The 21,930-nt window shown below is 40.2% G+C and overlaps 2 protein-coding genes and 1 long non-coding RNA gene across 3 annotated transcripts; 2 read left to right on the top strand and 1 right to left on the bottom strand.

Annotated features, from left to right (window-relative positions):
* Positions 1–561: 561 nt before the first annotated feature.
* LOC124067406 (pyridoxal kinase-like) lies at positions 562–8,447 on the bottom strand. The gene is made up of 12 exons (XM_046404733.1): positions 8,164–8,447; positions 7,432–7,486; positions 4,333–4,437; positions 3,914–3,997; positions 3,446–3,480; positions 3,135–3,220; positions 2,922–2,967; positions 2,724–2,835; positions 2,407–2,543; positions 2,246–2,312; positions 1,763–1,892; positions 562–1,678 (listed from the first exon to the last, which is right to left on the bottom strand). The coding sequence occupies exons 1-11, from the start codon at positions 8,242–8,244 to the stop codon at positions 1,765–1,767; spliced, it is 936 nt and encodes a 311-aa protein (XP_046260689.1). The 5' UTR covers positions 8,245–8,447; the 3' UTR covers positions 562–1,678; positions 1,763–1,764.
* LOC124067408 lies at positions 7,207–8,261 on the top strand. The gene is made up of 3 exons (XR_006844749.1): positions 7,207–7,578; positions 7,747–7,815; positions 8,123–8,261. It is a non-coding gene; the product is annotated as an uncharacterized LOC124067408 (long non-coding RNA).
* Positions 8,448–11,853: 3,406 nt separating the features above from the next.
* On the top strand, positions 11,854–20,245 carry chpfa (chondroitin polymerizing factor a). The gene is made up of 4 exons (XM_046404331.1): positions 11,854–12,376; positions 13,528–14,092; positions 15,836–16,018; positions 16,178–20,245. The coding sequence occupies exons 1-4, from the start codon at positions 12,087–12,089 to the stop codon at positions 17,438–17,440; spliced, it is 2,301 nt and encodes a 766-aa protein (XP_046260287.1). The 5' UTR covers positions 11,854–12,086; the 3' UTR covers positions 17,441–20,245.
* Positions 20,246–21,930: the final 1,685 nt, after the last annotated feature.

A 21,930-nucleotide genomic window follows, 5' to 3' on the forward strand; every position in this document is an offset into this window, starting at 1 on the left:
GCTTGGCTAACTAGATTCAGGTTGCGACTGGGCAGACCTGTCTGGCCTGTCTGGCTATCTGGGTTAATGCTGGCTCTTCATACAGTGGATTAGTGTTGGCAAAACAGAGTGGTCACCTGGCTTTAATCACACAACATAGTAAACACTTGGCAGTCGACTTGTCTGTCTTTATTTTGTGCTTTTATTGACATAATCGAGTTAAAATCATCCAGTCACAATTTCTTCTTTTGTTCCGTTTGCATCGCGAGAGTCGAAAGATCAAATGCCTTCGCATAGAAGTTCATTTGCATTTATTTTGTATGCCTTTTTGAAATAAGCCACTTTTAAGTTCATAGGTTAAATTGTGACAAAATATTTTAGTGAATTTGGTTTCATTTTTATCTCCCAATTTAGTAAAAATCTCCGATCACAAGCCACTTCTCCAACCTCCAGGTCACGGCTGAACTGGAGCTACTTTACTCAGGCTCAACAGGTTGTAAGTAAAAATACACACCACACACTTTGGCTTGAAGCCACTCAACAGTAAACACGCTAAATAATAAAAATAATATCACAACACAGTTTCAGTAAAAGAGTTATAATTTATTATTTTTCTGTTTTCTGTTATAATCGCTCTATATCAGAGCAGCAGCTCAAGATTTGGCACTTGACTTTTCTAACATTATGCGTGAGGATCAACTATTACATTGGTACACAAAAACATTCAGTGTTCCTGTTAAGGCTATTATACAGCATGGTCTCTCATACAGACTATTTTGTTTAGATATGCCAACAGTTAAAAATGAAAACAATGACCATTAGTAAATATATTAAAAGATTATCTGTGCAAATACCTCAATTTGAGATGTTAGAGACATCGAATAACGGATTACACATCTGCTAGTTTAAGGAAGCAATGCATAATTAAAAAAAGGAGATCAAAAACATTTTCTGGACAAACTGATTAAAAGAACAAATTTAAACATGAACTATTATTGTGATCATCATTCAAGTTACAAATAGTTCCAAGCGAAATTGGGTGAAACTAATTTGTGTTAACGACTCTGTGTAGACTACATATAAATTGCATAAGATGTTTAATATTTCTGTGGAGTTACAACACACACCTCAGCACTTGTGTGTCAGTGCTGCATGTATGAAGGTGCTGTCACTTTACTTAAAGTGCATGACAAAGCACCCAAGTACATTATAAGCACACTGCAGACATTCATATTTTATTATTTCAGATAACTACTAATCTAATAAAATCTTGTGAATCTGACATCATTGCTAAGAAATTATATGCTCACCAGATTTTCTTAGTCCTGTCCTGGCCTAACACATCATGCTATGTTATAGATATGTGCTTATAATGCCTTGTGAGTGACACACTTAAAGTACACAAGACCAGTCGTTATGGACCATCATGACCTAAACAAGGTCTGGTCAAGCATGCATCACTGGTTTTGTGTCTTTTATAATTAGCTTGATTGACGTGTGTGGTTTTATGAAATGATTTCCACCATGTTAGGGGGGATTCAAGTACAAAAAGTAAATTAACTTCAAACCTAAACTCAGCTCATGTCTTTCCTTCTTCCTCTGTTGAAGGGCAGATGATGTCTACACAGGCCATAGTACAGACGCGTATGGCAGTGATTCCAGTACGACAGATCCTGCTGACCCCTCTCATGAAAAGATTCTGTAAGGCAAAGACACGCAAGTCTTTATTATGAAACTTCTACATGCGTCTGGCGGACGGCCCAGATTTGAAGCCGATCTGCACCTTCACTGTGAAGACGTCTGTAAAACCTTAGCTTCCACTACAATGACAGGATTCTCAATGTCGGCTTTGCTCTGAACCATCCTCAGCTCCAGCTGAGCAGGAGTGGGCCTTTTCCCAGGGCCAGCCATCTCTGACAAAAAGAAGAAAAGCAGGTGAAACAAGACAGCAGGTTTCTGATCAGTTAAAAAGGGTTATTGCTGTCACAATGAATGCTGAGGCTGTTCATCATCTATTTTTTTTTACATTCAGTTAAAATGACTTGTGTGCTACAATATAATGCACATCGTTGGCTGATGTATTACTACTGATTGTGTACATAAGGTATTAACAGCAGAAAGGAGCAATTTTTTCCATGTCCATGAATGTCCACAATGTGCATTAAATGACTTCAAGAGAACTGGACAGACAACATTAGAAGTCAACAAACACTCACAAACCTGACAATTATCTCATGACAATGACAATAAAGCATAAAGCAAGTACCAGTGGCATAAGTAATGGTCCTCTTAATGACATGGTGCATGACGGAAACAGTCTTCTCACAGGCAGCCTGTGAAAAACACAAGGAAGCTGGGATTAATTTATGATGGGCTGTGGCAGCAGAGTTAGATCAGATCCCATCGACCCACAAGTGTGTTAGTGACCTTCAGGTCTCCTGGGTGATGGTGAGTCCAGGCTAGCAACATGGCAGCAAATAGGTCTCCTGTCCCCACAAATACAGCATCCACTTTGGGGATGTCCATGCAGATTTTCTGACTGGTGTTGGTCCCATCTGGTTTCACTGCAGCGAGGACACACAGACTGGTGATATGGAAAAACTGCCAGAGACAGCAGTTAAAACTAACCCATGACTGAAACATGCTGATGTTAAAGTTCTTCCACCAAAAAAGACAAATAAAGAGCTAAATCCCCAAATGCTGAGAACATGCTCTGTTTGGAGAAGGCCGGTCCAATATTTTACCTCTTTTTTGGCTCCCAAGGGCCAGCAGGAACTGGTCCCCACGTTTTGAGGGCAGGTCTGTACTTGTGAGGACCACAGTCTCTGGACCCATTTTATGAAGTAAGTCCATCACCTGGGGAGCAAGAGAAGGGGTTTCACTTCCTCAAGCTTTTTATTGTAATAAACTAATTTAGATTCAGCACAATGAGAAATAAGTACCTTAAAAGCGTCTTCCTCTGTGTTCATTTTCATCCCAGTTAACAGCCTGAGTAAAAAAACAAAAACAGACAGGAGTCAAATACGTTTCAATACGTTTCAATGAGAGAAAGCTAACAGGTAAGTAACATCCCATAATTCACATGTAGAGGCTGCTTTTTAAACCACGTCGTATAGTGCGCATATATCAGTTTTGATGACCGGAAGTGCACTCACTCTGCTTCAAACTGGTTGGGGGTGAGGATGTCAGCCAAAGGCATAATTTTGTCCCTGTAGATCGGCAGCAGGACCTCTGGAACGTACTGAAACGAACCAAACAAAAAGAAACAGGAAAATACAAGAACATCACGTCATGGTTTGTTTTGTTTTTTTTAAAATCTGCTTTCCATGCAGTTTTTTAAACTTACTTACAAGTGACACCCGCTTTTTCAACAATTACTAATCTAAAGGGTGAACTTTTGAAGGGTGCGCAGGAAATGTACCAAGAAATCCTTGGGTTAAATCCTCATCAGCTGTGTTTTGCTTACCATAGCACCGTGGTCTCCCATAACAGGATCACAAACTGTGGGAAAGAAAACTCAAAATTAAGCTTTGGACTCAAGTTAAGGGGAAAAAAAAGAAGTTCAGGCAGGTATTTAATTGAATGAGTGTTTGGTCTGTAACATATCAGATATCAGTGAGAAGTGCCAATCAGCATTTCCTAAAGCCCAAGGAGACGTCATCAGTTCTTTCATTTGGTCTGACCAGCAGCAGAAAACCCAGAGCAGTTTACATAAACAAACAAACAAACAAACAAACAAACTAAAAAACAACAATTTCCTGCAGGATCAATAAAGTTCTTATCTTATCTTATAAAGCAAAGAAAAACAACAAACCGTCACAACTGAGGAGTCAGAATTCTGGAGACTTTGACGGAAATTATTTATTATTATTTTTTACTTTTGTCCAGACAATATTAGTTATTTCAATCTGAAATGCGAATATTGTACACTCACCATATACCAGGCTGGGATTGGCCTTCTTCAGCTCCTGAATAATGTCAACCACCATCTCCAGGAAGGATGTGTCCCTGCTGTAGCCTTGGGAGTGAAAATGCAAAGACAATGAAGAGAAAAGTTTGTTTTACTCTGCTGCTTCCTCTCCAAGTAGCCAATCAGTCAGTCGATTAATCAGTCAGTATATTGCAACCCATAGAAGCAAAATACAGGCAGTGAGACAGTCAAAGAGATGCAGGACTACATTGTGGCCGTGTTAAATCCCCCTCATACTGAAGCTGCTGTTGGAGGAGAATTTAGAAAAATCTCTTCTAATAAACAAAGCTGTAATAAAACTCATAAAGCTGCTATAGGTTCATGCTAGCATGTTTGGGCTCCTCCATGTCTTTACTGTGTGAGGATACTCTGCCTGGACTCACCGGTGAGGATGTAGTCATAGTGGTTCACCTTATTGAGCTTAATGCCCTCATACAGCACGTTTAGCTCCTCTGCAGTCAGCACTTGTCCTTTCCAATGGGCGTAGCCTGGGATTCAACGGGGAGAATGGACGTTCAGCATGACAAGACATTTTAAAGACGGTGACTTTGAATTTGGAAAACAAAAACCAGGAGAATCCGTGGGCCACCATGACACACACGCTTCTGCGCCACTTAAAATGAAGAAAAACACCATCCCATTACAACCATACTGTGTATAAATCTACAGAATAGACACAGAAGTGTTTCTCTCCTCTTTCTCGGTCTTCCTATCCCCCCCTCCCGCCCCCAACTCCCTCTGCTGAGGTCCTCCCCTCATCTGTGGTGTTCTGAGCCCAATGGGGCCTCCACACTGACAATGAGATGCTTGTATCCCGGCTGCCAGCCCCCCTCAGCCCTCCCCTTCTTTATTCCCCTTTCACCATTAAGCTAGAAGAAACCCTCAAAAGCTGTCCTGACTACAAATGACAGGACACAAACAAACACCCTTTGGTATATTCTTCACACTGACCAAACCCGAGGCAGCAAGAGCACCTCCTGCAGTAAGGACTTAACAGAAAGCTCGAGGGAAAGTAGAGGCACGTGTTGTGATTAGAAGGAAAGTGTGCATTAATGCGTCACGCAAAAGTGAAAATAATGTTGTATAAACATACTGGTATAAACCAAAAGTAGGATTGCAGCCAACGTCCCTATTCTTAATACTGACCAGTTTCCTCTCACGGAAGAGCAGATGTTTATATTGATTTAAGAGGTTTCTGTGCAGAAGTCTCCTGGCCCTGCAGTGAGAGCACATTCTTCACATACTCTGGCACCACAGACCCCAGATTATAATCCTACCATCTCTGCAGGTGTTTCAACAAACAAGTGTTCAACTGGAGCAACACTTTACTGCCCTGTTGCACAAAGTCACTGCAGTAAAGCCTGTCCATGTGATAATGATGTAGCTCAAGATATAAAAAAGATAAGAACAGGCCAGAGAGGGCCAGTACAGATGTCACAATTATCCAAACTATTATGTTGTACTACAATGCAGTACTATTACCATTATATAATAATATCGGAATTAAGGTGACATAATTACTATTACTACAAATGAATCTTTTTCATATTTTAGCAGTGCTTTATTGACAAGTCGATATATAAAATGTCTGATTTTACTCCTTTTATATTCTAAATCTGTTTCATGGCATCTGCTAAATTGTCTCCAGTTATCGAAATAGAACACCTCAAAGCAAGACATATTGAAATAATAATAATAAAAAAAAGAACCTTCACATCATATCCTCTCTCAAATGAAAAGCTGACACTCAGCCTTGCTCATTTCAATACACTCAGAGGTTTTGCTGTTAGTGTTTTTCTGGTCTGGTATGACCAGTAGTAAATAATCACTAGCTGTTAGCTAACAGCTATTTATCTTCCATTAATCTTCCCATTATTTTCATGACTAATTCTTTTCATTGAAATCATTTGGATTCTAAAAAATACGAAAGATGCTCATCAAAAATTTTCAGAGCCCATAATGACGTCTTCAAATTGCTTATCTCTTCATTTACTATTATTAATGACAAAAAAGTAGCAAATCTTTGCATCCAGGAGGACAGCGATGAAACTGGCAAATTAATGGAAAACTATCTGAAATTATTAATTTCAGATAAAATAACAATTATCAGAATATTTGGCAGCTACTTTATATATAGTTTTTCTTTTGATTGACTGATAGTCACAGCTCTATTTGCTAATATTGTGTAAATCAGCTGGTAGGCTTTTATTTCCTGCTCTCAGTCAGGTGACCTGATGATGGTGTGTTTAAAACAACTGACTGAAGTGGGATCTTGGGAAACGTAGGGTGGGAAATCCGTTGTGCAAACATCCTCCAACAGCTAGCTGCAACCACTGTTCAGCTTCAGTTACTCAAACAAAGAACAACAAAAAAGTTCACGTATCTAACTTTGCATCAGTTGTCTTTTAAAACAATTAACAGTATACAGATACAGCATTTTTATTAAATAACACACTTCCACAGATGTACCCAAAGTACATTTGGAATTCATTTGGAATTTTACTAAGGAATTTAACTTGACCAGATAGAAATGGTGTTGAGGAAATGATGCTGGACCTGGACGTCTCATGCTGAAAGATTTCTTGAACTTCAGCACTCAAGAAGAACCAGATGTCGTCAGTACAGAGTCCTGCTCGTGAAGCCACCTGGTTCTGACCTGAGAAACCCTGACACAAGTCTTTTATTCAGCTTAGATTATACTCAAGGCAGTTTCACTCATTTTTGGCAAAACCCCAAAATAGACGATAAGGAAGGGAGTGATGATTTACGTCTTGGCTGGAACAGCCAAACAGGACAGTGTTATGCACAGAGTCAAGACTCGCCCAGTGAGCATCCAATCATCTGTCACTGTCGAGGCCTTGGTATCAGCCAATCAGCCTGGGTGTCTGTCATTGAGATTTTAGAGCAACAGCGACGACCGAGGTCGACCCTTAATCTAAAGGTCGACTGAGAGAGAAGTAAAAAGAATTCGCCTCTAAACCCGACTGGTGACCAAAAGACTGTACTTCACCAAGTCAGATAAAGAAAACAGAGCTCATCCAAATGTTTCTACCCAAGCAAGGCAAAGTACAAGAACTCTGGACAGTGATTAACTCACTGCCAACTAATGCAAAAGATAAACAAGTGTAGTAAACAGTTTGGTTTGTGTTGACTGTTGTGTTGTCTTTGTGTGTGTCTTTAACAAAGGCGTTGTTGCCAAACAGCCAGTCTAAAGATTTTTGAGTCCTGGTTTGTCCTTATGGGCTAAACTCTTTTTGAATGCCCTTGTGTGCATGTGCTGATAGAGCAAAAGGGAAAATATCACACACAAAGTCTACTCAAAGAACCGTTCAGGTACCACGTGAAACCACACGGATCATAAATTCAACGACTTCAAGACCTGGCGTCAAATTTGACTGATGCAAAACAGGAAATGAGTCAGTCTAACCTGAGGAACCGAGAAAGTCTCTGTCTGTGGAAAGTTTAAAGAGAGGCGAGCCAACCTGTGTGATTGGAGAACTGCACAGAGTTGATGGAGTCCACTTCAAAGCCCAGCACCTGAGAAAAGAGTAATGAAGCAGCTGGTGAAGCAGAGAACAATGACGACTGGTCTCAGTGGGCTTCTGCAGTTCACAGCATTGTCAATTACTGTGAGAGCTTTTCAATGTCAAGTTTGTTTTTCGAACCACAGATTTGCTTTGTTTCACAATGAAAGGACCGTACCTTATTTTTACTACACTTTACATAAAATCACACTAAATTTCAATATTGTTAACTACTGTTTTAGTTCCTCAATGCTTTTTTTGTTTCTCCTGCAGCAGACATTTGGCGGCCTGTCTGAAAATTAACTTGCCGCTAACTTGATTGAAATAAGGACCATAAAACAGGTCAGCATATAATCTTCTTCTGCTTCCTCTTCGTGGCCCCACAATGCTAACATTTCAAATTACTCAGTACACACGCGATATTTGTTACAATTGTTGTTATAATGTATTCACCAGTTTCACAAATTTGACTGACATCGAAATGAACAGAAAGCGATAGCTGCTTGTTGTCTTTCTTCAACAGAAAAACTTCTACTGAAATGCAGAACATGGGAGAACACGACTCCTATCACCTTTGTACCACATTTGCACTATTTGTTTTCTTTCCCCGTTTTATGCACTTTTTCTCTTCCATGTTGCCTAATCTGAGACGTCCGCCTCTGCCACCTGAACGTCCCATGCAGCTCTTACCTGCAGCGGGAATGTTGCCGACTTGTTCCCTACGTATCCCCTGACAACATGACTCTGAATGGACAACACACGACACTCCATTACCGCAATTACCCCCGACGCGATTAAAAACACCGAACAGAAACAGCGGGCGTGATAAATGCTAAAGCTGCATTAAAGATCTGTAAACGTCCTGACACGCCGCAACTTAGCATGTGAGGAGCAGTGAAGGGCAGAACCGGCGCTGCTGCGAGAGACATTTACAGGTTTTCTTCAGGCAGCTATGAGGACACCCAAATGGTGCATTCACAGGCGCAGGACGAACGTGGGAGACTCTAACTTTCCTCTCTGCCTTCAGTCCGTTAGAACAGTAGAGAAGTTCCCGCAAGTATTGCGACATAATGTCCTTCCTGTAATCATCCAGCTTGTTCGTACTGGCCAGTATATCAATTCTGTGAATAAAAAACCCAGTTTACCTGAATATGAGGCTTCAGCAAACTGAGTTACACAAATATGTAAAGTTAAAATCTGTTGCAGATAAAACATGATTAGGCTTAAGTAGCATACAGTAACATAAAGAGAGACTTTTGTTCTAAAAAATCCCCCAAAAAACCGAAACTTTAGAAGCTTCCGATAAACTTTTGTAAGGCATTTTTCAACAGGTAACTGTTCTATGAAACTGAACAATCCTTTCTGGCTGCGATCCAGTTAATAAATGTATAGCTGAATGAATGAATCTTTACATTGTGTTGTAATTATTGTATGATTATCCCCTTTCAAAAGACTATCAATTGATACAAAACCCAGAACACAGCACATACGGTTTTTTAAGCAATTCCACAAAGTGTCCAAAAATGAAGAAAACTAAACTAAATCAATGTGTAGGCCATGTCTACCAAAGATGTATAAATTATTATAAAATAGCGCCAAGTAAAATTATAATGTGTTAAAATACCACTGCCAAGACTGCACTATACTCTGAATGAGTTATTTTAATAGATACATATTATTATCATTATTATATAACAACAACAACAACAATAACAATAATAATCAATCAACAGGACGTTATGATGATTAAATGATGGTGGCCATGAGTTTTGTGTGAAAATATTAATGTTTTGTATTTGGATTGCGAATGCAACAGACTTGAGTTATGGCCATTTAAATTCATTATATAGCGCCCTCTATCGGTGAGGTGTGATCTCATTTGTAAGTGGACCTACGCTCATGTAAACACAGCATTCAAGAGTGAGCTTTGGTAGCAAATAGTCCACACTGGGGAAAAAAACTGGCAATGGATTATGAGAAAATGTCACTGTGTCATAAGTCTCTCACGGAGTGTTGGTTTTATAGCACCTATTAAAACATTCCCCGTACTGGACATTGATTCATAGCTTAAATGTTTTACTAAACTTGATATAAATGTATTCTGTAATGTCAGGAGACAAATATAAAATACTATGAGTCATCATTTATGCACTGACTCCCGACCCCTGACATAGCTGCGTAATCTGAATAAACCTTTTAAGACCCAAATTCAGTTGAATTCAATAGTATTTTGGGTACCACCAGAGGGCACAAGAGAATAGAGATTTGATTTGTTTCTGCTTCTATTTTAGTTATATGTTAGAAATACAAACATAAATGATGACAAACACAATATTCACTTACAGTTATGGTGAATAAAGTCAGATAAGCCCCAGTCCCTTTAAAGTGATTTGTGTATTTTTGTTGGGTTTTTCCCGTCAATGTGCTACATGTGCATAGCTGTGAATAGACTGGGACCAAACAAGGAGAAGTACTTCATTCACCAGCCTGGAGTGTCACCAGCACAGGAAGCACATTGAATCATCTCAGGCTTTTAATCTTGTTTAAAATCACGAGGACAAACACTCAATTCACTCATCCAGCTCCAGTGGGAAAAATCCATGCCAAAGCCGTTACCATATCGGCCTGAAGACCTGTAACTGGACAATGAGGAGAGCTCTTATTCAAGAGTGAGGTGGATGAGCTGAAAGCTAATCATCTGTGAAATGCACATGAAGCAGCTGCAGAGACACCTCTGGGATACAAACTGAGTACAATCTTCTCTTTTCCAACTCAGGCACAGAATAAACCTAAATTTAACTTAACTTAAATTTTAAATTATACATGTTCAAATTATTTAAAAATGGATTTGTACAGTCAGATGGACAGAGTATGAGAGAGCGACAAAAGATGATAAAGAGCACAAGACGCAATAACCAGTTTGTGTTACAGTATGCAAAGTTGTTCGCTTTAAGACAAGATCTTTATTAATCCTTTATTAATCCTGAAAAATCTGTATGGACTATAGGTTGCATAATGTATTGCACATATTAAAATAAAAGACATACACATTTCTTTTTCATTTGTTTTCTACTCATTGTGTACAATGAAGAAAAGACAAAAAAGAATTGAGCAATTTAGCTCAATTCTTTTGTTGTCTTTTTTGTTACCCCTATCCACCCCTATCATGTATTTTTTTTAATCAGCTTTATTGACAGTATATATATTTTTACATTCACACACTGAATTTGTCTTCTGCATTTGACCCATCCTTAGCTGAACACACACACACATGCAACACCCAGCAAATTACATGCAGTGAAACACACACAGGAGCAGTGGGCAGCATCAAGCGCCCAGGGAGCAAAGTGGAGGTTAAGTGCCTTGCTCAAGGGCACATCAGCCGGCTAATGAGGGGTGGGAGCATTCTTTTCGCTTTAATCACTCCACCACACCCAACTTTTTCCTGCCCGTCCAGTGGGGGAACCGAACCGGTGACCCTCTGCTTCTCCAACCTCTAGGCCACGGCTGCCCCCAGCAAATTGGGGGTTAAGTGCCTTGCTCAAGGGCACATCAGCCGGCTAATGGAGGGGGGGGGGGTCCGCTTCTCCAACCTCTAGGCCACGGCTGCCCATCTCCTTATCAAAAATATCTGTAAAACTGTCACAGTAAAAAGTGACCAAATTACAAATGGCAGGGCAACACATGAATGAAAGGGCAGGAAAATGGTTACCATGTTACAATTGTGAAAGTTTTTCAATGCCTGAGTGACCTAACAGGGAGTTTTCACATAATTTATTCAAGTAGCAAAAGTACATGCAAAACTATTCCATTACAAGTAAAAGTCCTGAATTAAATTAATGTTAAGATAAAATGTACACACAAGTAAAATTAACAAATTGTATCTAAGTGTCGAACTTTTGTACGACTTATTAGAGATACATAAATTATATTTTCTGACGCATTAATGTGTTACTAGCATGTTACTGTTTGTGGGTCGAGCTGGAGCTTATTTTATATTAAATATATATATATGTATATAATTTATGTTTTAAGGTTGTAAGTTTTGTATGGAAAACATTGAAATGTTAAATAGTACCAAAGCTGTCAAATAAAGCTAACAGAGTAAAACTAAATTACAGTAGGCTAACAGTGGTATTATTAACAGTCTGGCAACTTCTACGGTTTGTCATTTTCTTCGTCCCCATTTCTATGCTCTTACTTAGAAGAAAATCAGCAAAAAAATAAAAAGAAAAGCATGAAATCATTAGGCATTGCAGTGCAGTATGTGAACAGAGGCCATCACTTGGCTGTGTTCCGGTTCACATGTCTTTGGTCAGTGTGTCTGCTGTTGAATATTCCTCCGCGCTGCGCAGCCCAAACACAACTAGACCCGGCTCTGATGCTAACGTCTTGCAAAGGGGGAGGAGTCAGCTCGCAGCTACACTGACACGTAAGAATCCCTGCGTAAAGAAATTTAAGGTAGAAGCTACATCTTTTCTAAAAGTTTAATGTCGATACAGTCGCTTCGCCTCAGACTCCATGTGTAGTTGACCTGACCTGAAGCAGGTGTCTGTTGGGACGCATTTTGACGCGACGCGGCACACGGAAGACACACGGCGACGACCCACAAGATGAGATTTTCAGCGTTTGCTTCTGTTCTGCGCTCGGTCGGCCCGGTGGTAATCGGTATTTCTTTGGGCTTCACGTTGAGTTTACTGAGTGTGACCTGGAAGGACGAAGTGTGTTCCCTAGACGGTCATATGGGCGAACTTGTGCCCAACGAGCAGGATGGACAGCTCAAAGGAGCCCGAAAGCCCAACTCCATTGCGAACATCAACGATGTGGAGCCCGAAGAGGATTTTGAACCGAGAATAGTCCCATATAAACAAGTCCAACAGAGTGCCTCAAACAAAGTTTTCAGGTAAGCTTCGTATGACCGTTCGCTTGAACTGGTGAGCTCATCGTGTAAGTAGATATGATAACATACGGCTTATACTTGTTTTGAATGCAGACCACATCATTATAGCGTCCAGCTGAGGCCGCAGTGTAGCTCATCCTCAGTAAATGATACAAATCACCGTGTTAGTGCGCGCAGTGCCAGGTGTGCAGGTGTCGCTTGTTGCGCTGACATCATGACAAAGAAGTCCGGTAAAGCAAAGCATCTTTTCCCTCCTCTAATTGATGTTAAATTCCGTGCCGTCTGGTTTTTCTACCTGCTAACATTAACAGCATAGTCTGCCTCCATGCTGAGGGAACCTCTGCCCTGCATTTTCTCTTAAAACAGCCAGACACTTCCAAGACTTGCTGGATGGAGACCTTGTGTCAATGTTAGTCCGCATACCCAAAGTGGTTGCATGGCACGGCAGTTCTGAGAAACAGGCTTTTCCCTGTGGAGTTCAGCTGGAGTTGGAGCTGTGTGTGCATTCAGGCATCCAAGTTTCAAAAGAAACTTTCTGCAGCGCTTATTCTTGTTTTTCATTAATGCTGACTGTCAGCTTTATCTTTGGAAGTGGTGAAACAGAAAAGTAGCAAATCCTAATCCTTTGAGATTCTGGAGCTGTCAAACAAAAGAAAAAAAGAAAAAGGGTAAACTCAGCATTTTTGCTTGAAAGCCAGTTACTAATGATTTTTTTTCCTTTATTCTTTAAATGATTAATATTCAGATCATTGCAGCTATAACTTATGACCTTTACATCGATTATTATCAGAGAAATAAAAGTTGGGTTGGGTTGTGCATGCAGTGATGAATCATCATTCAAGTTCTTGCGTGTATTTTTTACCAAGGAGTTTGTGGTCTTTCTTGTTAGTCTGCATGTCTAAAGTTTTTAACACTTCTAGCATAGACAAAACCATGAGTTTAATGTTATTCTCATTACTTTCAACACTAACGTAACCATTTTTTTCTGTAACTTTTCATAAGTTACAGAAACAAAGTGGTTAAAATAATGTTGTTTAGTGTCGCAGTATGTTGGAGAGATATTCTGTGCTCGTGAAGGTTTTTCCTCTCGATTTCTGATGAATTTTTATTTAAAAGTTGCAGTTTTTCAGAAGCTGTTTGATGTCTTTTTTCAGGGCTAGATACGTAAGCACGGAGTTGGGGATGCGAGAGCGTCTGTTCGTCGGCGTCCTGACTTCCAAAAACACCATAAACACCTTAGGTGTAGCTGTCAATCGCACCATTAGCCATCACCTGGACACCGTCATCTTCTTCACTGGCATGCGCAACCGCAAAGTCCCTCACGGCATGTTCGTCATTGCTCACGGGGACGAGAGACTGATATGGAACATGTTTCAGAACATCAAATATGTTTTAGACCATTACATCAATGAATACGACTGGTTCTACTTTGTCCAAGATGACACCTACACAGAAGCTGACAGGATCAAGTCCCTGGTGGATCACTTGAGCATGGATCGAGCGCTGTACATGGGCAGTCCTGAGGAGTTCATAGGGGGCGAGACGGAGGGGAAGTACTGCTATGGAGGGTTCGGGTACCTCCTGTCACGTACTTTGCTTCTGCGACTCCAGCCCTTCCTGGAAAACTGCAGGAATGACATTCTGAGCGCGAGGCCTGACGAGTGGCTCGGAAGATGCATCATCGATTACACGAACACAAACTGTGTCAGGGAACATGAGGTGGGTTGAATGTATTCTTGACAATGTTGTTATACACATCATATATACATGTATAAAACCATACATCTATTTTCAATCATAACATCCATTTTTTTGTCTATATAATAGTTTTTACCTACTTAATGTTTAAAGGGAACAGAATGAGGCAGTTCAAAATTGAAATGACAGTCAGTCATTCATAACAGTTGTGAGACAGGTTACACCAGGGGTTCTTCTTCTTGTCAGAAAAACTGCCTTGCCCTGAGGACAACACTTAAAACTGCCAAACAGCTATATGAAACTGCAATTTCCATACTAGCACAGGGTTGGTATTTATATCACAGTGCGGACTGCTAATACTCTTCAGCCCCTTATTTTCTTTTCTCCTCAGTCCCAGCAGCAGCGTGGAATAGGTAAACAGGTCAGCACAGCGGAGTTCAGCCTTGCTTAGGTTCAATGGTGTGAAAATCCCCTGTGGGTCAACATGCTCTGCTCCTGTAATGTCATTAGCATTTAAGGTCAAACAAGCTCTGTGGAGCCCTGATCTGTCCAAGTGTCCTCATAGGTGATTGTTTGTTGCATCCAGAGCAGTTTGCTCTGTTCACGCTGAAAAGAGTCGCGGTTGTTGTCATCGTCACAAGGTCCTGCAGGTTTATCCTGAACTTGTGCTGCGATCACATGGAATTACCTACAAAGCATTCTCAAGATTGACATGCTTACTACCCCAAGTCCTTTCAATATGATAAGCTCAAACCTCACTGTGCAGTTGTCTTCACTGAGTATTGCTGGCATTTTTATTCTGTGCATTTATATGTATTTCTGCATCATTATAAATGAGCGATACTTTAATAATTGTGAGGCTTAAATGATGGTTTAAATGAACAAATGATTTCATACAATATAAATATGTGACAATATCATATTATTCACCTATTCCATTGACTTTTGCTTCCATTTTCCTCTCCTTGGCCATGGCCCAGTGCAGGAAACCATCTTGTTACACAGTTGCGAGTGAGTTGCATGGCTAACTAGAGTGTCCTGAGCCAGAAGGGCTCCAGCAGAGCCAAGCAGAGGGGAGAGGATCGGGGGGGAAGAGCTAAAAGGCCTTGTATGGGTGAAGAAAACAGAGCCAGACATCAATTTATGTGTTAAGAGAGAACCTTGATGACAATTAGGCATGGACAATGCTTCACTAAGTGTATCACTACAGGCTGGAAGCTGTCGGCTGAGTGGAGTCACTGCTCAGTTAAGCAGTGTCTCTATTCTTTGTTCTTTTAATAGCTTTATCAGATTGGATTCACTTTTTTTAATCACTCAAGCTCCTTGGGTGGTTACTCTGTTTTCAGCTTATATTACTGTGTCTTTAAGTGGGATTCAGGTGCCAGTGTCAGCCATGAGTGCTGTAGGATTCACCTTTTAATTTCTTTACTGTTGCCTGTTAACCCGATGCTGCAGTGATTGTAATTTATTAATATATAAAGTGGCAAAATTAATTAAGATAATACATCTCATATTCCCAGAACAAATTTAGTTCCTGAAAATGACCAAAACCGTTATAGTGGCGTTCTAACAAAATTAATCTCAGTTCTATGCAGTTATGGCTGAAGCCACCCTGTTAACAGTGGAGATGAGCCCAAGATGTTGCCTGGATAGCTTGTACTGCTTGTTTGCAGCATAACAACTAAGCTTGAAGCAGCATTAGGCATGTTTCTCTCATGGCAGATTCAAGGCTCCTCATGAAAAGACTTCTCTGTTTCTTCTCAGGGCTTTCAGTACCACCATTATGAGCTGGGAAAAAACTCCGACCCTAGTAAAGAGCCCAGTGAAGAGTTCAGGAATGCTCTGACTGTCCATCCAGTGTCTGACCCTGAACAGATGTACCGGCTACACAGATACTTCACTGAGATTGAACTCCAGAAGACTTACGATGAGATCGCTAAGCTGCAGGTAAGCTTATTTTCAAGTGTCACAAATCACCCATGGTTCAGTCAAAAATAAAAACCTTGCTCCTGTTTGCTTACCCCTAGTGTATGTTCGAACAGTATTTGTTGTTTCAGTGGTGGGTTGGTAAGTGTCTAGATCAGAACACTTCTTGTGTTTCCACAGGCAGAAATAAAGAATGTGAGCGTGGTTGCCTTTGAGGGAAACCGAAGCTCCCACTGGCCTGTCGGGGTCAGTCCACCTTTTGAGCCGAAATCTCGGTTTGAAGTCCTGAAGTGGGAATATTTTACAGAGGATGAGATTTATTCATGTATCGATGGCTCTCCCAAGTGTGAACTGAGTGGCATTGATCGCATTGACGTGGCTGATGTGATTGACGTAGCCATGGGAGAGCTGAACAAGAAGTACAAGCCTGTCCTCCACCTGAAGAAGCAGCAGCTGATTAATGGGTACAGGCGCTTCGACCCCACCAGAGGCATGGAATACACCTTGGACCTTCAGGTGGAGGCGGTTAACCAAAAAGGTCGTAGCTGTTCCATCACCAAGCGAGTTCATCTGGTGCGACCTTTGAGTCAGATTGAGATCATTCCCATGCCCTATGTCACTGAAGCTACAAGGGTGCACATCATTATACCCCTTACTCTGCAGGACCGGAGCTATGTTGACCATTTCCTGGAGGTCTTTGCTGCAAATGCGTTTGAGACCAGTGAAAATGCAATCCTAACATTCTTGTTCATTTATGACCCAGTGGAGGCGCAGCAAGTTAGCCAAAATGATATATTTGCCAGCGTGAAAGCTCAGATAACTGCTTATGAACGCAAATACCCTACAGTAAAAATCCCATGGATAAGTGTCAAGACAGAAGTGCCGTCCCAGATCAAATTTATGGACATCATCTCGAAGAAGCACCCAGTTGACACGTTGTTCTTCTTGGCTACTTCCACCACAAACATCAATTCAGAATTTCTGAATCGCTGCCGCATGAATTCCATAAACAACTGGCAGGTGTTCTTCCCCATCCATTTCCAAGACTACAAGCCTGATGTGGCCTACCACAACCAGCAGCTTCCAGGCACAGTGGATCTGGTTAAAGATGCAGGCCATTTTGACCGCCATTCACTTGAAGAAGCGTGTTTTTACAACTCTGACTACATGGCAACGCGTACAAGAATGGCCTCAGACGTCCAAGAGAATGATGAGATTCTAGAGACCCTGGACATCTATGACATATTTGTAAAGTATTCAGGTCTGCATGTATTCAGGGCAGTGGAGCCAGCATTGCACCAAAAGTACAGCTACCACGCCTGCAACCCACGGCTTAGCGAAGACATCTACCATAGATGTGTTCAGAGCAACCTGGAAGGGCTTGGTTCTCGCTCCCAGCTCGCCATGATGCTTTTTGAGCAAGAACAAGGTAACAGTACTTGAACAGGAGCATCACGTGGAGTACCACCCATAAGTTACCCCTTACCTCTAAACACAGCCCACGACTGGGACTGTGGATACATGTTACCATGCCTGACATTCTCCATCTTTCAGTGTGCATCAAAGGTTATTTGGTTTAGCTAGTTTGAAAAAAAATCAATGGAATACATTCCTAACAAACCCTTTTCTTAAATGTTTACAACACTTGTCTACACAGATGAGTCAGTAGAACCAAATGTGTACTACTCTGACGATCAAACTCAAACTAGCAGATCCTTGACGTAGTGCTGGCTTATTCAGTTGTCATGTTTAAGGTGTCCACTACACACCCAGTGGACACAGGGCTACATAGGTAACCCAGTGGAGGTACTGTCCATGTAGCCTGTGTAATTCCAGTATTTAATGGGATCTTATCTCGTTTGGTTAATTTTCTTCTTGAAGAAATGTCTTGCTTTCACCCAATTGGTGCTGGGGAGGTAACAACCAGTGGACTAGCTGGGTACAGCTGCTTATTGTTTTGCTTTGTTTGGTGGGGGGGGGGGGGGGGGGGGTCTTTAAATTAGAAACAAAGAGTTGAAAGGGGCAAAAACCTGCAGTGGTTTGCTGCCTTTTGGTATGATCAGAAATTTGAGCAGCAACACTTTCACATTTATAGAATGTCTTTTGGTTTAAGATGAAATGTATTGTAAAATGGTTGATGGTTAAATGGAGCTCCAGTATGTAGCTGTAATGCATTACCGTGTTGCACCACAGGTTGTTTGCTCCTTCAGAAAAGGACATGAATTATTTAGCTTTTGATATTTACTGATTTCAGTATTTACAAAAGCGCGTCTTTGTGCCTTGACACCGACTTATCATATGATGACTGTTTGCAAATTATGTTGATGTTACACAGTTATGCAGTTCACCCCTTCAGGTGACGCACAGCTGATGTGCTTCAGTAGAATTTTTGGTATTGTTACAACATGAGTGGCTGCTTGGAATGGGCGGGATGTTATCCTTTGTGGACAAAACCTGTTATGTAGCTGGGAGAGTTGAATAGGCTGTCACTTTAGCTTATTTATCTTTACTTTTTTTTTTTTTTTTTTTTTTTTCTTTACATTTTTCTAACCACCTACAGGTTGTATTTGTGCCTCAAAACAGGGAAGGAGTCTCTAAAAATATCTTTTGTTGGGCTTAAAATGCCATAGATAAAGTGGTTGTTTTTTTCTCTCCATGAAAACTTTCGGTGTAAGAAAATTTACTTGCAGGAGGCAAATGAAAAGTGTGATTAATCGGGAGAAAAAAAATCACCTTGGTAAATGTCTGAAGTGATTGCATAGGTGTCATTTTTGTCCTCACTGAAGTAACTGGTACTTTAAAACAGAATTTAGCTAGTTTAGAAATGATAGAAATTAAGAATGTATTGCAGACAGTTTTTATACCCACAAAGAAGATGTTTAAGTGTTCCAAAGTATTTTGGATTATAATGATAAATATTTATAAGTTATTGAAAGGTGTTACTGTCCTTCATCTCCTGACCTTAGAAATGGTTGCTTTCTCCCAGTTGCAGTACAGTCCAGTGGGAGGCCTTTTTAGTGAGAGGTGGTGGAGATACTGGTACTGGACACCAGAGAGTTATTAGTATAATATACTGTGCAATATTACAGATAACACAACTGTAGAGAGTTTGAGGAGAAGATGTAATTTTAAAGACATTTTGCAGCAAGAACAGCAGTGTGTATATCACAATACTGATCATGGCATCACATAGCATAAGACTCATGCTTTCTGTTCACTGCTAGGTAAATACACTGTAATTTGTTTTGACAGGACCTTTAATATATTTTGTCAACGATAGACATTTTTCATCTTCAAATTTACATTAAATGCATCAAGGCGAGTCCTTTTATTTAACTTTGGTTGCATTTAAAATATATGTTGGGTCCACTACATTCACAGCAGTGGTCCTCAGCAGTGTTTTGTGTATTTTCTGCCATGTGAACACAGACTATGGAGGTCAGTTCTTGCTAAAATTTAAACGCATCTCTTTCTTGTCGAGAGCAGCTTATCGTCGTGACAGTGCTCCAGCTGACGTAATATGAATGTCGTTCTCCTTGATTTTTTTTTTCCTCCAGTAAGACACTAATAAGGTGCAGAATTGGAAACTCAGTCTTCCAAAAAAAAAAAAAACAACACTGTGAAAGATGGATGGCTGAGATTAAAACATGAAGTTACTGTGGTGATCTGCATCATCTTTGCCTTCTGTATACGTGAGAAGTTTAAAATTAAGTGAGCATGGCAGATTAATCACCTTGAGTTGTTAACACAGCTAACGTCGCTGAGCGAAGTCTCTTAAGTATTTTGTCCATAACTTATTTGTCATTTCTCTATGAATTATGCAGCTTCTGAATACTTCTGCGACAGAGACTTTCATGACGTTCTTTGTCAGTATCATATAGACTCTATTTTTAAACCTTTTTTAGCATCATTTCAACAGCTCATATTTTATTACTTTTGGTGACGAAATAAAACATACTGTATCTTACTTTGCTTTTGTGCTTTGAAAATCACGTCATTTGACATTGTTAAATGTGTGTATTTCACTTTCAGTCTAGTAATTTGTTTCAAAATCCAAATAGATGGGCTCATTTTTTATATTTCTATTTGATGTTTGGGCCTTCTGGTTTACATTATTTTCATGTCTGTGGGTACAAGTATAACCAAAGCAATATTAAAAAAAATTCTCATCACATTCAAGTGTGTGCTGTAATTCCAAATGAACTGTGAATTATTGTAATTTTTAAATAAAGATTATTTGAATATAAACATGGCCTCTTTCTGTTATCTTATTTTTTTAAGATAACAAAATAGTCTTTTTTTTTTTTTTTTTTTTAATATCCCAGCTACAAAATCCAGTTTGTCCTTTAGGTGTCAGCAGAAGAACGCACTTATCCTAGACCTGTACTTGCAGTCGATTGCTGAGGTGAAAAGTGTTACTGAACATTTAAAAACGTGACACAAACTGGTATGGTTATCTCCTTCGTATTCCCTGTGAGATCTTCTGTAGGACTGCAGTTAGCATTCCTGCCCATGTCAGACCCGAGGTATTCCCTATGTCTGGGTTGGGTAAAAACAGGGAAAACGTTGCAACCTTAATTACAGCTTTAGTTATTTCAGGGGTCCATATGTACTATCCTGAGGCATGCTGTAAAACCACATAACTACAGAGCAGCTGGGAGTTAATTGTAAACCATTATTTTGTACTTCGTTTTACGCTCGATCCCAGGACTTTCTCCTCCCATGCAAGGACGCAGTTGTTTCAAGTACTCTAGAAACTGGCTTTAGAATTTTTTGTTTTACATGACAATTTGGGTTCACCTGGAGGTTAGAGATTTACATAATTTACATGTTTTCTAAACATTAAGAAGAATGGCCACAAAATCACTTATCCTAAAGATAATTCAAAGACCCTGTGAGCTACGTACCTCTGAGATGCCTTCTTGTCTTCTTGTGACCTTGGAAGTCCTTTTTATTTTTAACAACGTCTTAGTCATGGAAAAGCTTTAAAACATCTGAAGAATTTGAAATACAATGTTGACTGTAAAGAAAAAATAGACAGAGTTATGGGCAAGTGAAGTGGGCTCTGGATTTAGGAGGCACTGGATTTACCAATCTAAACTTTAATAGTTATCATATTTACCATATTTAACATTTATAAAAATGTGTTCTAACAGAGGAAATAATCACAAGATCACACTTCTGTACAAAATGTTAGCGTTCATTGTTACTGCGGTGACGGTCAACGTCCATCTCTGTCAGACGTGATGAAATTCATACTTAATTAATTCCTGACAGCTGTTTTTTTCCCCTCCTTTGACTTGTTTTTCCCCTCTCAGACCTCAGCTAAAAAAAAAAAACCCAAGCGGCTGAAAAAGAAGGACACAAAAGCACATATTCGAAACTTAACATCAGTGGCTCGTCAGACTAAATAGATTTTTATGGATATTGTAATAAGGGCATACAGGATGAATGTCATGGAGCTCTAAAAAGGTAGACCCACAGAGCTTTGCGAGAAGGAGGCTCAGGGTTGAGGCTTGAGGAATCCAAGGAATGTGAGCTACATGTCGTCAAGCTGGGGAAACTGTCCCATCTGCTACAGCACAGACCCTCTGGCTGCTCGTCTCTCAACCCTGTGGCACCTCGCAGACTGCATGCCGTTGTAAAATCAACTCTTTGTTATTGAAAGCTGTCTTTTCAAATTCTCTTGTATACAGAATAAATCAGCTCATGTTTTACAGTGCAGTTAACACAGCATCTGGAGGACAATAAAAACAAAAAAAGAACTTTCTATGTCGACTCCAGGTTCCACCATTGAAGCAGAAATGCAGCCCTGTATTCATCTCAACACACCAGCCCCTGGGTGACTCGTCTGAGGATAGCTACAATTATTGATGACAGAGGAGAAGATTGTTATGCATGGCCTGTACAGGATGCCATCAGAGACTGTGATT

The sequence above is a fragment of the Scatophagus argus genome, chromosome 11 (assembly GCF_020382885.2).
Source record: "Scatophagus argus isolate fScaArg1 chromosome 11, fScaArg1.pri, whole genome shotgun sequence".
NCBI lineage: Eukaryota > Metazoa > Chordata > Actinopteri > Scatophagidae > Scatophagus > Scatophagus argus.

What these genes read in the sequence shown, in the direction of transcription:
- chpfa (XM_046404331.1), top strand. Translation starts at nt 12,087, where the DNA reads ATGAGATTTTCAGCGTTTGCTTCTGTTCTGCGCTCGGTCGGCCCGGTG. An exon ending in ACTGTGTCAGGGAACATGAG is followed by an intron (nt 14,093 to 15,835) that starts GTGGGTTGAATG and finishes GTTTCTTCTCAG; the next exon opens with GGCTTTCAGTACCACCATTA. An exon ending in ATGAGATCGCTAAGCTGCAG is followed by an intron (nt 16,019 to 16,177) that starts GTAAGCTTATTT and finishes GTGTTTCCACAG; the next exon opens with GCAGAAATAAAGAATGTGAG.
- LOC124067406 (XM_046404733.1), bottom strand. Translation starts at nt 8,244, where the DNA reads ATGGAGTGTCGTGTGTTGTCCATTCAGAGTCATGTTGTCAGGGGATAC. An exon ending in CCTTGGGAGCCAAAAAAGAG is followed by an intron (nt 2,544 to 2,723) that starts GTAAAATATTGG and finishes TCCTCGCTGCAG; the next exon opens with TGAAACCAGATGGGACCAAC. An exon ending in ATCACCCAGGAGACCTGAAG is followed by an intron (nt 2,313 to 2,406) that starts GTCACTAACACA and finishes TGTTTTTCACAG; the next exon opens with GCTGCCTGTGAGAAGACTGT.